At 43.7% G+C, this 15,263-nt stretch overlaps 1 protein-coding gene across 1 annotated transcript; it reads left to right on the top strand.

Annotated features, from left to right (window-relative positions):
- The first annotated feature begins 1,392 nt into the window (after positions 1–1,392).
- ssrp1a (structure specific recognition protein 1a) lies at positions 1,393–14,592 on the top strand. Its single transcript, XM_076739180.1, has 18 exons — positions 1,393–1,468; positions 2,290–2,369; positions 3,098–3,283; positions 6,729–6,834; positions 6,995–7,188; positions 7,296–7,396; positions 7,590–7,719; positions 7,821–7,924; positions 8,201–8,329; positions 8,410–8,631; positions 9,434–9,506; positions 11,077–11,209; positions 11,301–11,346; positions 11,472–11,604; positions 11,724–11,891; positions 12,053–12,150; positions 12,249–12,423; positions 14,077–14,592. Exons 2-18 carry the CDS (start codon positions 2,316–2,318, stop codon positions 14,143–14,145), a joined length of 2,121 nt encoding a protein of 706 aa, XP_076595295.1. The 5' UTR covers positions 1,393–1,468; positions 2,290–2,315; the 3' UTR covers positions 14,146–14,592.
- Positions 14,593–15,263: the final 671 nt, after the last annotated feature.

A 15,263-nucleotide genomic window follows, 5' to 3' on the forward strand; every position in this document is an offset into this window, starting at 1 on the left:
CCTCGTCTTTTTAACGCAAAAGAAGGCCCGAAGTAATCCTATCATAGGATAATTTATACACATCCAAGTTAAAACTTTCAAGCACCATATACAAGAAAATAAAAGTAAACTAGACGATTCTGAAAGCGAGGTAGGCTTTTAACGTGAATAGGCCCTGTCGTCGACGGGAATTTATTTAGCGTCTATAAATTTAGAGGCCTCCAATAAACTGCGATAAAGTTGGGACACACGCTGTTAATAGATCACGGACACGGAGGCGCCATATCTGATTTTCTGTTTGGGAGGACGAAGACAAGCGTCTGTCCTCTCCCTCCAATCCTCGGGTTTTAGATCTTATTGACAACAGGGTGTTCTCCTCTCGCCTCCAGCTGTCACTCAGCGTCCCAACATCAGCCCTCACCGAGCGCGTGCAGGTTGGGAGCGCGTGCGCGAAGGGAGGGATTCAGGTAGACGAGACAGTGTTGGTACAATCCTGGAAAAAAAGTTAAATATTTTAACAAATTCTTCTCGCTCCCTCTGGGATATCTTGTTAAACTGTCCCATAATCACTCAGAGACCCGTTTGTGTCGCGCCCTGAGTAAAACTCCCCTGTGGCCCCTGAACCAGTGTCACTGTGTGTGTAAACTGGTGATGTCTGAAAATGAGTTCGGGAGTATACACCGCTAAAGCATAATATCACCTGACATGATAAGGGTCTTAAATGGGTCCTGATTTAATATGCTGAGGCCCCGTTCTGAGGAAGGTCCATTTGTTTATTTTAGTTTTGTGCTTTTACTGGGGGCTGCATTTTCTTAAATTAATTTACGTTATCTAAATACTACCCAGCAAATCTTGGGCCAAGTAGAAAAACTGTACACACTGCACACAGAGTGGGAGAAACAGAGATGTTCGTGGGGGCCAAACGGTACATTGTCCTGTCCTGTTTTATTCGATCCAGGGTCTTCTGTCTGCTGTGTGTCATGCCGTCTCAAAATCCAACTGTTTGGACTGCGGTTTAGTCGCTAATTGAAGTGATATCCACCTCTAAGTGTTACTTAAGTACTACAGATATGCCTGCACTGTTACACTATGTGCTCGGTTGTGTTCTATGTTACAGTGGAATAGAATAGAATAGAATAGAATAGAATAGAATGAACATAGCAGGCCTGTTTCATTAGATGTGTTGTGTGCCACCCAGTGGTGATGTGCGGCCACTGCAGTCTGCTGCACCGCGCGAGGTCTACAACTCTCTGTTTTCAAGCAGGAGTTGCTATGAGCAACAAGATAGTTCAAATGCAACACAGATATTTGCGTCTGAAACTCTTCAGAGTGTGTACATTTTCCATCACAGACTTTAATGATTAAGAGGGAAAAAAAATCATCGCCAAACCGGAAGTAAATGAAAGCACCCCTGATTCTTTCCTGTGACGTAGGACTAGCTCCCGATGCTACACGCGGGAAAAAGGCGAAGCTGCACAACGCATTGACAGTAAGACGTGAAGTTTTCAAATAGTATTTTATCGCTTGTTTAGAAACTCATTTGGGGACATTTGTAAGTACCAATGGAGTATAGATTACCAGCATGCTTTATTTTGAGCTATTGTGTTTGCAAAATTCACTATGAACATCACTTAATTTCTTCACACCGGCCTACCTATGTTGGAGCGCTCGATTTAAAATACGGCGTATCTGTGCGGTTTTGTGGCGGGTGTGTTTCACTATGTTAAAAAGGCGGCTCTGGTGGACAGCGTGCAACATCGTTTCATAAAAGAAGCGCACCCGGTGCAGTTGAAGTTAGCCTAGCTATTGTTAGTGGCGCAGCAAGGTTTTAAGTTATCGTAACTGTTTAAAATAGTGGGAGTTGAACTTTACGAACCAGTTCATGTAAGAAGAAGAAGATAACAGTTGAAGCGTTTGTGAAACTTAGCTGTAGGGTAATGGCTTTTACTAAGCTAACGGTCAACAACATGACCTGTTAGCTAGCTCTGTACGGCGCTTTAAACCGTGACAGAGCGGCGGCGAGCGTCAGTCTTAAATGTGACTATGACAAAGAAAACCAAAGGTTGAGAGAAAAAACACTGTTTTTAGTGTTTATATCATCACGGAACGGCAGGTTTCTCTCTCCCCTCGGTATGACTCTGTGTTTGACTTCGTCACTGCGCGTCTGACCACCATGTCCTCATCAACGTCAAACCATTTCCAGTGATCCATGGTCTGAAACCACAGTTTAATAACAAGCGATGAACGCCATGCTTGATCCAAAGCCTCTGGACATGTGCTTGTATCTAATGCATTTTGTTCTGTCTGCAGCGCATCAGTCACCGCCTGTAGCTGAGATGGGAGATACACTGGAGTTCAACGAGATTTACCAGGAGGTCAAAGGCTCCTGGGTCAGTATCCTCATCAACCACCTCTGCTCTCCAAACTGATGTGGAGGAGAGAGGAACCAGACTGGAGAGCAGTTCAGGATAATATCAAAACACAGTCTGATATCCACTTTAAAAAGCCACTGTAAACAACCCAGCAACAGTTTTATTCCAAGTATTTGTCCATTTCTGGTGTTAAAGGATGTCCCCGTATGTAGCTATGAAATTAGTGAAATGCAAAAGCACAATGTCCACAGTATGATAGGCATGAAACTGAGCCGACTAACCTGCTTTGCATTTACTGAGATTCATACAAGATGATTAAGAGTTCAATAGTACATGTCAGTACGGCCCAGTATTAAAGTTATAACCAAGAACAAGGGGGCTCAGTTCATTGATTTGTAGTTTTATAGACACCTCCAGACTGAATCTAGAAGTTAACGTGCTCATGTTTAGCATCTTTGAGGCAAAATCTGCTGTCTATTTTAAGTTGTGATGAGGAAAATGTTCAGTCATTGTTTTCACGCAGAATCATTATTGTTAGTTATGTTCAGCAACTAAGAAACTGGAACCAGTGAATTTAATTTACACCTTAAACTATTGATAAACTAAGCTATTGACAGTTGACTTACTGATTAGTCGTCTCTTTTCACCTTTACGCTAAACAGACTGTTTCTTGAAGCTTTAAACTAGCATATTAACACAAGTGCTGTGTCTGTCTGTATTTGTGTCTCTTCTCTTTGTTGCTGCAGAATGATGGACGGTTGCGTTTCAGCAAGCAAAATGTGGTTTATAAGAGCAGCAAGACGGGGAAGGTGGACAGCATCCCGGCTGGGGAGCTCAACCTGGCCCAGTGGAGACGCGTGTGTTTAGGTCACGGCATTAAGCTGGGCACGAGTGCAGGTCATGTCTACAAATATGACGGCTTCAGGGACACGGTGAGTGTGTTGTTCTTTATGTGCATGTACACCTGCAGGCTCCATGTAGATATATAGATGGGTGATAGATAAAAGAAAAAAACAGGATAGATGACTGGAGAAACGAATGAATGCAGATGCTTCCACACAGGTGCACTCAATGGCATAATCAATCAATTAGCTCTGTAGCATGTATAGAAATGCTGAGCAGACACAGTTGATTTGTATAAAGGCGGCAAGAGGAAAAGATCCAAATGACTTTGAAAGAGGATTCATTGTTGGGGCACAGATGGTCGCTTCAGTCACAAAGACTGCTCAACTGGCTGGTGTTTCAATGGGAACAGCAATTATAGCATCTGGATTAGATCTATGGGAAAGACATCAGTAAATAGGGTCAGAAATTGTGGTCATGTGCGCCACATGGCCGTGATGATCGTGCCTTAGTGTCATATTTAAGGAAAAACAGAGGAGCAGCTTTTCCTCAGGTGTCTGAGAGTGTCAACACAGGACGTGATGAGACTGTCAGCAAGAACAGTCTGTCAGTAATTACAAAGGGAGGGATATTATGGTAGGACTGCAGTGTATAAAGCCCTTATTACAAAAACGAATGCACATCTCAAAGTTCAGCGGTGCAGAAACCATTGGCACTGGACTACAGAGATGTGGACACGTCAGATGAGTCATCCTTCATATTCTCAACAAGTGGGCGAGTGCATGTGTGACGTACACCAAGAGAACGGTACAATGCTCAGCCCATACAGCGAGGGGGTCCGGTGGCTCTGTTATGCTGTGGGGGACAATTTGTCTCCTTAGAGGGAAGAGTCACTGCAAATCAATACAAAGTTGTTCCGAGCCTCCGCCTTCGATGAAACATCAAAAACTAGAGCCCCTAATTAGTTGTCTCGTCCAGGACCACACAGTCACCACATCTCATCCCAGGTGAACGCCTGTGAGAGATTTTATACCAGTGTGTGAGACAGCGCTCCCCCCAACACCTTTATCAAAGACACTTTATGCTGGTTGTTCGTTTAATTTGTAGCTTAGTTTGTACTTATTTCTTTCTGCAGCGCTGTCCTTATTTTTCCTGCTGTGGTACCTCAGTCGAATCTTTCTCTCTGGTTGCATTTTTCTTCTTCTGGGAAATAATTGTTACCTTACACAGAGAACAAGGCAACAGTGGAATATTACAGACTGACACACACTGCTGGTTTGCTCAGCGCTGTGTTTATGACAAGAGATGTAACACAAGCAAGGGGACCGCTGATAAACAACTTCCATACCTTGTCAGACGTTTCCATGGAAAAACGCTACCATCCTGTGAAAAAGGCCACCAGTTGAGCGTGTGTGCGTGTGTGTGTTGCTGTCAAAAGTATGCGAACGAGTCGGCTCTCCTCTCCAGAGCTCCTAATGGGATTAATGAGGGAAACCAGCGCTAGCATGTGTGTTCCATAAACAGTGTAATCATCGGCTCATGTGAGTCAGTGTTTATATATCAATCCACAGAAACAATTTGGCTCAGCAGACAGACAAGAAAAAAAAATTGTGGTCATGTTTGTTTTTATCACTCTATTTTTTTTTTCTTTCACCGCTTCTCTGGGTGTACTGGGAATGTCAGCACGCAAGTGAAAAACTGGGATGGAGGAGCGGGTATAACCTGGAGTCTGTGGCTGTGAGCGGCGGCGTCTCCTGGGGTTAATCAGCGTATTTTTTTGGAGATGGATCCTCTCGTTTCGGAGCGCAGGGCGTGATGTCATTGTTTATTATCCCACAGCCAGTGTCAGTAATCGGGAGTTGGCCGGCGATTTTGCCGCTGGCGAGCTGTACAGAAGCTTTGATGCATCTGTCCTTCTGACGTCCTCGAGGAAGACATGGAATCTCTGCCAGCTGTTATGTAGCTGCCCTGTAACTGTCTGCTGGAGGAGCAGTGGCCGTAGAGGAGTTTATGTCACTCCCGTTCATGTCGCTTACATGTGTAGTGTGTAACTGGTCCGAGACGGCGTTTACATCCAGAGTGTGGCATTGAGTGTATGCAGCTGCCTGTTGATGTTGCATCTTGATAGTTAAGCTGATATTGAACCTCCAAACTTTTTTGGTGCAGGCCGACTTTGCAGGCTTTAGAAAACTGTGGCTCCTCGCTCTGAGACTGAGCGGTCATGTCGAAGGCTTGGTATTGTTTCTGTTTCTCCTGTGGAAAAACGTGTTTATATTTATTATAGAAAAAAGCTTTTGTATCAACACCAAGACTTGGGTGTCATATCAACAATATTTCTGGGCGTATTAGTAAATTTTAGTATTGTATTCATGTGAGTGTTGAAGCTGAGAAAACAAGTGTTTCTTTGGTTTTGAAGAGCCTTATCATGAAATAATTTCATACCATTTCATGGGCCCAAAAATGTGGAAGCAGGAAAACATTCAGTTTCTCCTTGTACATCCGTGATTTTAACAAATGAGAGGTTGAAGGTTGTTGGGAGAGCGTGGTTGAAAAATGTAGTAATAAAAGACAGACGGGGTGGTTCTGTTGGGTAAGACTGTGTGTGCCTGTGGGGGGTAGTGGGGGGTCTGTGTTTATTATGATTAAATGAGCTGAGCAACAACAAATCTGCCAAAACTGTAATGAGGAGTAGAGAAACACTCAACAGCAGGCCTGATGAGGAAACAGGGAATGAACACACACACATTCACACATCAACACAAACAGGCCACTTCTGCACAAACTCTTGATTTTTGTGCATTTACCCATCTGCTCACACATACTCTACTATCTAAACAACGCCTTAATCCAGGCTAACAAACATGGTGATGAACCTTAGTTTACATTCACACACGAACACACACACATACACGCACACACACTGACTCTCTGGGCTCTAATTGGCTGTAATAACCTTATGGATAGGCAGATATCCAGGTGCGTAAACTCTGTTTCCCACAGAGTCTCATTCTCTACTCTGCACACACTCACACCACAATGATTTCCACATGTGTGTGTACTACTCGGACAGCGCCTGTGTGTGTGTGTGTGTGTGTGTGTGTGTGTGTGTGTGTGTGTGTGTGTGTGTGTGAGATTGACCATGTGTTTGTCGCTGTGTGTGAGTGTGTGTCCTTTCCAGTTGTAAGCAGGCCTGCAGGATAAATAAACATGCTGATTGTCAGCGGCGGTGTGGAGTGGAGGAGGACAGAGAGGGGCGGATGGATTACGTTCACCTCCAGTGTTCCCAAGAGGCCTCAGCGGCGGACTTGGTTATAATTGCATTCTGATTAATTAGCCCTCCGTCCCCTCACCCTTTTTTGGGGGTGTTTTTTAAGCTTTAACCCACGCACTGTCAGTGTCTTACTACCTTGCTGACCTGAAGCTGCTGACCTTTTCATTTTTTATATCCTCCCCTCTTCTTTTCATCACTTCCTCTCCTGGCCGCATTTTTAATGTGTGTCTCTCTGTCCCCCCCTCTTATCCTGTGTCCATCAGGACTTTGAGAAGATCTCAGAGTTTTTCAAGGCTAACTACAAGGTGGAGCTGACAGAGAAGGACATGTGTGTGAAGGGATGGAACTGGGGAACAGCCAAGTTCTCTGGTAATACATACATACATATATACACACACAGCAACCACAATGTCAGATTATTGTTTCAAAGGCCACCAGCAGTCCAAAGATAATCAGTTTACTTCCTTATATGACAAATAAAAGCTCTGATGGTAGTTTTTCCTGTTTCTTGCTCCCTCTCCCACCGCAGGGCCGCTGTTATCATTTGATGTGAACGACAACACGGCATTCGAGATTCCACTGTCCAACGTGTCCCAGTGCGCCACAGGGAAGAACGAAGTCACTCTGGAGTTTCACCAGAATGACGACACCGAGGTCTCCCTCATGGAGGTCCGATTCTACGTCCCGCCCAGCCAGTCTGATGAACGACAAGACCCTGTGGAGGTGAGGAGGGATGGGCTGCTTCCTTTTTCTACTTCTTTCTGTATTTGTTTTCGCTTGTTTTGTCATCTCTGTTGATAATAGTGCTAAAAGTGTGTGTTTTCATACAGGCATTTGCCCAGAGTGTGTTGTCTAAGGCTGATGTGATCCAGGCCACAGGAGACGCTGTGTGTATCTTCAAAGAGCTGCAGTGTCTTACACCCAGAGGAAGGTAGACGATCAGCGCGTAAACACAAAACAAATGTGTTATGTCATCAGTTTATGTGACACATAATCTGTAGCAGTTTCAGCAGTTAAAGCACCGTTTGCATTGATAGCTGGATGTCCAAGCATGACAACTCCCGTACCTCATCTTTTTTAAGAATTTAGCAAGACTGCTCTCACATTTCTTTTTCCTCTCTCAGATACGACATCCGTATCTACCCGACTTTCCTTCACCTCCATGGTAAGACCTTCGACTACAAGATTCCCTACACCACCGTCCTCCGTCTGTTCCTGCTGCCACACAAGGATCAGAGGCAGATGTTCTTTGTGGTAAGAGGACCTTTTCTATCTGACTTTTTTTGTACTTCAAATAAGCATTTCCCCCCTGTTATTTCTCTTCTCACACTCTGTCTTTTATGTTGTCTCGATAGATCAGTCTGGATCCTCCCATCAAGCAGGGTCAGACACGTTATCACTTCCTCATTCTGCTCTTCTCCAAGGAAGAGGACATCAACCTCACTCTCAACATGAGCGAGTGAGTATGTGACAGTGAAGGACGCCATGATTTTATGTGCTGCGTGCAGACACCCTCACTGCTAACACGAGCTCTATTGTTTGTTCGATACACAGTTTGTGATGTTGTGAAGTGTGTTACCACTAGGGGGAGGCAAATACTTGAAGGACTGATTTTCATGTGTTCAGTGGTTTCAACAACTTCTTCTGTTCTTTGCATTGTTTCCTGCAAACAGCAGCTGTCAAAGTGTTGAATTTCAAAACAGTAAACAGGTCCTTTCCTCTGTGTGTCTGACAGGGAGGATGTGGAGCGCCGTTTTGAGGGCAAACTCAGCAAAAACATGTCAGGTTCTCTGTATGAGATGGTCAGCAGGGTGATGAAGGCCCTGGTCAACCGCAAGATCACTGTGCCCGGAAACTTCCAGGGGTAAGCACCAAACACATACACTAAAAACACTTTTTCTTCTATATTCAAGTATGTAATGCTCAACATGCTTCACTCTTCAGTCACTCAGGAGCTCAGTGCATCACCTGCTCCTACAAAGCATCCTCAGGCCTCCTCTACCCCCTGGAGAGGGGATTCATTTACGTCCACAAGCCCCCCGTGCACCTGCGCTTCGAGGAGATCTCCTGCGTCAACTTTGCGAGAGGCACCACCACAACCCGGTCCTTCGACTTTGAGATCGAGACCAAGCAGGGAAATCAGTACACCTTCAGCAGCATCGAGAGGTGAGGACACAGACACTTGCCCAGTGTCACCTTGATGAGTGCTCCCACAGATTATGTATTGTTTGTAGCCTTCATGTTGCGAGACTAAATGTCTCCAAGTCTGTTTACAGGGAGTCAGTTGGAAGTCAGCCTGTCTTTCATTTTCCCAGTTTAACCTGCTGCGGTTTCTGGAGGCCTGTGTGGTGTTTTTTGCTGCTTAGAGGAAATGAATTCCTAAAGAGTGAAACTGTTCAGTGAATGTGCGTCAAAAAGCAAATATTTACTGTTGTCACAGATGATGAGGAGGTCAGAAAGACAAATAAAAATGCAATGCTATGCAAAAATGATTCAGTTTCACATCTCATCAGGGTCATCTGATACTGATACTCCGGTCAGTCCGGTTCTATAGTTGCTATTGATAGAAACTGAATGGAAAAAAAGTGTATATTGGTATATTTTCACTCAGTTAAGTTTATCAGACTTCACCACATTATCAGAGCATGAATTCAAATTCATTGAATAACTGACTTTATTCATCTCTTGCCAGCCTAAATTTCCTTTCATCTCAGTTTTCACAATGTCAGTTAAAACCATAGAATCACTACAACAGCCACCGACATGTAACCTCAGGTTTTGCCAGCTGATCAGACTTGAGTCCGGTCCAGAATCTTAAAGTTACTTTATATAAACATTTAAAAAGTGAGCGAGCACAAGAATGGAAATGTGATGTACTGATGTATTTAAAGAAGACTTAAAGTTCTGTATTTTTCGATCACATCGTCCTGCCCTCACTCTGTCCACCCCGTCTTTCTCCTTTCCTTAGAGAAGAGTACGGCAAACTGTTTGACTTCGTCAACGCCAAGAAGCTCAACATCAAGAACAGAGGGTTCAAAGAGGTAACTTTCTTCTCTCGCCATTTCAGCATCTCCCACTTTGCAAGCAAAGATATTACATACGTTCTGTCAGACTTCCATCTCAGATATTGATGCTTGTTGCCCTTCTCCTGTGTGTCTGTCCTTGTACCCCTGTAGAAGAAGGTGGGTATGGTCACGGGCGTCACGTGTGGATTAGACGCTTGAATTTTTCAGTGTGGAGTGATTTCTGCTTGCATGGTGTGCTGCTGCGTGTGTTGCCGAGGAATGGGTCCAATAATACTGATTTTGGTTGGACGTTACCAATACGATTGGTGTTGAACCTGATAAATCCTGAATGATTTATTACTAATCATGGGACCTGGGGGGTGAAGGACTGTGTGACTGATAACTGAGCGTGTACATTTGTTTGCATCATGCTGACTAATGTGTGGTCCGGGGGCTTTTGGTGTGCTTTAACAGTCGACACAGCTGTTATCATGACCACTGCCTAATAGCCAAAATACATGGGGATCGGACGCAATGTGTCACGTAGGCGGGGCTTTTTCTACCTGCTACACAGACTCCATATTTGTAGTGTGGTTGTGTGCCAGCCGTGTTTTCTGGGGAGATTTAAAGTAGAGCACTTTTGAAAATGGGTAAGTTAAAGCATTTTCACTTGAAATATGACAAAAATCAGACTTGTCTACATGTCGACTCTAAATTTATGTGCAGAATGTGATTTCAGCAGCGCGTGCATCCATATTGCCTCGTAACGTCTTGTATTAACTGGTACTGAATTGATTAGATCATTTTAATTACAAGGATCATGGACACGCTTTGATTTGGCTGATTTATTTTTATGTGTAACCTAGAAAAAAAAGGGTTGACCTGCTGCATTGCTTTTTTAACATATTTTTTTAATGTGGGGAATAAAATAGACCGGCTGCATCAAAGTGCAGCAGCTTCAGTTGATTACGTTGGACGCGCTCTGCTGCAACAGACGTGTTGCACCGCATCTGTGCCCCATGTATTTCTGCTGTGACACAGGCAGTCCTGATTGCATTAACGCTGTCTGTTGACATGTTCCTGGTCTGTCTGACAACACAGTTCAAACACAACAATGAGGCCATCTGTAGCCATGGTGACAGGGTCAGGAGAGTGGGTCAGTGGAAATGAATGGGTCTGCTCTCCATTTCCTGTCGTGGTTTTAATAAGCTCTTCCCTGACTTGTCTGTCCGTCCCCTGGCAGACGCAGTTAGCGTTGAGATGGGAAGGACCACGTGGGAGGACATGAAATGATTGATTTTATACAGCCAGCCTCGACAAGATCTGTAGTATTTAACTGTATACACTTTCTTTGTATAATGGTGCACTGAACTGGACAAAGATGGAGGTGAAACAGCTTGGGCTCTATTTTCAGTGTTTACTTACATTTTATTGGCGAAATGATTAATCAGTTCTGAAAGTAATTCTTAACTGCAGCCTGAAATTTAGATGCTCTCTGCCTCACTGTCAGTAGGTCAAGGAAGACTCTCCTTTGGCTGTGCTGTGTTGTGGGTAGTGTTGGTTTTTTTGGGGGGCTTTTTTTTTTGACTGTGCAGTGTACTTTCAGGGCATGAAGGGTAATATTGACGAGTACAGTGACTCAGACGAGGACCAGCACGATGCCTACCTGGAGAGGATGAAGGCTGAAGGCAAGATCAGAGAGGAGGGCAACGACAGCGATGAATCAGATGCCGAAAGCGGTGAGTCTCTGTGTGGTAGAAGTAGGCGATACATGTTCAGAAGACCAGCACGTCTGACTGGGAGCATTTCTGTCCTGTTTAACCGTTTTAGATGAGTCATTTAACCCTGGGGAAGAAGACGATGACATTGCAGAAGAGTGAGTGACCTTTCCTTAAGATCTCTGTTTGTTGGAGACGTGGAGACTTGCTTGAAGACCAGTGGCTTCTTTCACCCAGCTGACGTAACTTTACCCATTTCTGTTTCTGCACCTCCGTCAATCAGGTACGACAGCAATGCCTCTGCGAGCGACAGCAGTGACGACGGGGATGATAGCGATGATGAGGGCGCAAAGAAGAAGAAGGCGAAGAAAGCCAAAGTGGTGAAGGAGAAAAAAGAAAGGAAACCACGCAAAGAGGTGAGAGAGCATTCGGGACAGTAGGAAAACGTGAGAGACATATCGGCTTGCAGAATATAAACCTGTGTAATTTCACACATTTACCTGTCAGTTTCTTTCTTTTTCTTCAATCGGAGTAGAAGAAGCAGAAAGATACCGGCGGCCCCAAGAGGCCAATGAGCGCCTACATGTTGTGGCTCAACTCCAGCCGTGAGCGAATCAAGTCGGAGAACCCGGGCATCTCCATCACAGAGATATCCAAGAAGGCCGGAGAGATGTGGAGACAGCTGGGCAAAGAAGAGAAGGAGGTGAGGAAGGAGAAGGAGGAGCAGGAGAGAAAGTTTGCTTTAGTTTCACTCATCTGTTCTTAAAAGAGTAGTTTTGTGAATATTTGTGTGTCAGGTTGCATTTTACAATGAACAAAGTAATGATGTGTGCATGATGTCCTGTTGATTCTTGTTTCCTTCAGGAGTGGGAAACAAAGGCAGGAGAGGCCAAGAGGCAGTATGATAAAGCAAAGAAGGAGTACAAAGAGAGCGGAGGGGGATCAGCCTCCGTTTCCAAGAAGTAAGGTTCAGTCTTTTCTATTTTTTGATACAACTGGTCTTAAATATGTGCTTAGATATGAACGTATGACTTTTTTCTTCCCACCTTTGACCCATTAGAGAGAGTAAAAAGTCTGGAGGTAAGAAGGAAGAGAAGAAGAGGAAGTCTGCTGGGGGAGATAAGGACAAAGAGCGGGGAGGAGGCAACGACAGCTTCAAGAGTAGAGAGTTCATCGAGACCAGCGAGGAGAGTTCGTCAGACTCTGACCACAAGAGCAAGTCCAAGAGGAAGAAGGTAAAGCCAGTACAGACTGCAGCAGTTAACACGTTCATCCTCATGCGTTCATCTGTGCGACATTACTCGCTGCAATGAATCTGTTTTCCAGATATCTATATACATTTTGTGACGATCCACACATTAAGTGCAGCAATGTTATTCATCACTTCTCAGTTTACATTACAGGTCGATGTAGAGATTGTTTAGAGTGATTTTTTTTTTTTTTTTACAGTGACAGCATTATATCACTCTATTGCAGAAATAAAATGGACCGTATTAACAAATCTAAAGGAGCATATCTTAAGAAAGAAGACCTGATTTTAACGAAAGGAAGTGTGTATTGGCTCCAAATGGGAATGAAATGCCCCATAATGTGGGTTAATTTGTGACTGTCATGTGATTCATTCTGAGACTGACCCCACAGGGCATATCTATCAAGCACATGTATATACGGCAGCAACAGACACACATACCATTACATAAGAGACTCTCCTGGAACAGCAAAACCAGCTGAGCGTGTTGCAGTATGAAGTGTGGAGATGACGTTAGGTCTGGCTATGTGAGACATCCACGGCCAATCTGCTACTCTGGTTATTTAATTGGCTTCAAATGAGGCTTAATGTTCACAGTTTCTCTCTACTGTCCATCATGATTAAATACACCTACATTGCTCCATAGCGGTGGAACACGTTAACACCACATTCAACGGGCTAACCAGCAAAATAAACTGTGAAGCAGCATTAAAATGGCAGAACCTACAGGTTCTAAGTTTGAAGGCAGTATCGATCCATCCTTACTTTCCCTGTTGTCATTGTTGTTGTTGTTGTGGAGACATTTCCATTAAGTTAATCCAGTGCCTCTCCTCTCCCTCGGATAGTGGGAGTAGATGAAGACTTTTGTGATGGTTCTTGCAACCACTGAATTGGCATGCGTTGCTCATAACGTTGCGTTCCTCATCTTTGTGTTACCAGAGTTGACGCTAGAGTGACAGAAATACTTACTGGTTGTAACTCCTGTTCTATGAGTACACGCGTAGCCCTCTACCTACATGCTGTTGCTGCTACACTGAAGTACATTATTTTAAGACTTTTGTCACGATGACTGCAAATCCGTATTGTGGCACAGCATGACTCTGGTATATGGCCAACCCCTGCTAGCAGGTAGCTTTTAAGATTGTAGTTCCCAGACAGAATAACTAACACAGTAAACCGCAAACACTGACAGTATGATGCAGGTGTTTGTTTACAGTTGTAAATAAATGTGGCAGTATTAAGCTCTAGTTAGGGACAGCAGCAGTAAGATTTACTCTAGCTAAAAAGTAAAAGTTAGCTTTCAAAGATAGCTAGCCAAACGGCTGCTCAGTGAGAACCTGGCATTTTTATTTTCCAAGTGTTTTATGTTTGAGTGAACCTGGAACAAATTGACTTAATGGTAGGAGGCAAGAGAGGACTTTTGAAATGACTAAGTTAGGGTGAAGCTGATGGAGGGACAGCTGCAGGGAGGAGACAAAGCTGCACTCAAAGTACAGAGATGTCACAGGTAAGAGTGTGAGAGGGAGGGAGAGGTAACATATGGGAGAGAGCGGGAAAGAGGGAATATAAGCCAGGTTTTTCTTTCATACTGTATTACTCTCAGACACTGTACTTACCCCCTTTCTTCATATTTTTGTAGCAGGAATCAGAAGAAGAGGAGGAAGAGGCTGTGTCCACACCTGCCAGCTCAGAGGAAGAGTCTGACTGAACGCACACACTTTCACCCATCGTACACACAGGACCAAGCATTGGTACTCTGTCTGCTGAGATCACACAGATGGACAGACAAAGACAAAAGACTTGAGGCGCATTTTTCTTCTATATGTTTTGTTTGAGGAGTACAAATGCATCTTGTGACCATCTCTGAAAGCTCCTGTAATATTTGATATTTGAGCAGGTTTTCCTACTGACAGCTCACTGACACGCTGTTTTTGGGTTTTTTTTCCATCTCATCCAGGGATGGTTGTTGTAGTTTTATAGCAATGAGGGTTGTAGGAGTTATTAGGTGATGTGAACAGATGTTATTCCTCCTGTGTAAAGCATTTGAAAACCACAGTTCAGTGATTTTTCTTTTTTTTTTTTTTTTTGGACATTTCATGTTTTCAGGCTTAAATAAATAAATGAATCATTTTTAATAAATCTTTTGTTTACAGTGTTTTTTTTATTTAACCTCTTGTATCATGTTGAAAGAAGCAGCTTTAAATTAGTTTTCAGGTAGCTACTAATGGAGTTTCACTTTAAGGCACTGCAAACATCAGGGTACACCCTGAACACTGCAGGTGTTTTCACTAATTTTGCCTGATTTGACCTTTTCTCAGCACTGTGTTGGCCAGTGTCAGGGTTTGTAGAAACACCTGTGCTTTTCCTACTACGAGGAGTCCACGTGTCGGCTGTGAAAAGGCCTGTTACAGCAGAATGTAGAGTTTTACATTGAATTGGTATCTGTGGGGTAATGTAAACTCTTCTTCAAACTCTGTGCAATATTAGAGTCTACAGCAACTTGTAGCATATTTTGACATTTAAACCTGCGGGACATTGGATCCTGTGGTGTTTTTGGCTTAAGGTGGCCATGTTTTTTATTTATAACGTGTGGTTGAATATGATTTCTGATCAAAACAATGGAATTTACATTTAATACTCTAAAACATCCCCTCTTTTTCGTCATGGTCTGCTAAAAGCCCTGTTTTCACCAATTCCATGCATTTGCGTTTCAGATACATTTGAATAGAGAATCTGATTTCAGCCAATCTTTTAATGATCCAACAGTGAGCTCACGCCCAAAGAGTGAGTTGAATTGAACCTCTGTGTCAGTGGCAGAGTGACCAT

The sequence above is a fragment of the Chaetodon auriga genome, chromosome 9 (assembly GCF_051107435.1).
Source record: "Chaetodon auriga isolate fChaAug3 chromosome 9, fChaAug3.hap1, whole genome shotgun sequence".
Lineage (NCBI taxonomy): Eukaryota > Metazoa > Chordata > Actinopteri > Chaetodontiformes > Chaetodontidae > Chaetodon > Chaetodon auriga.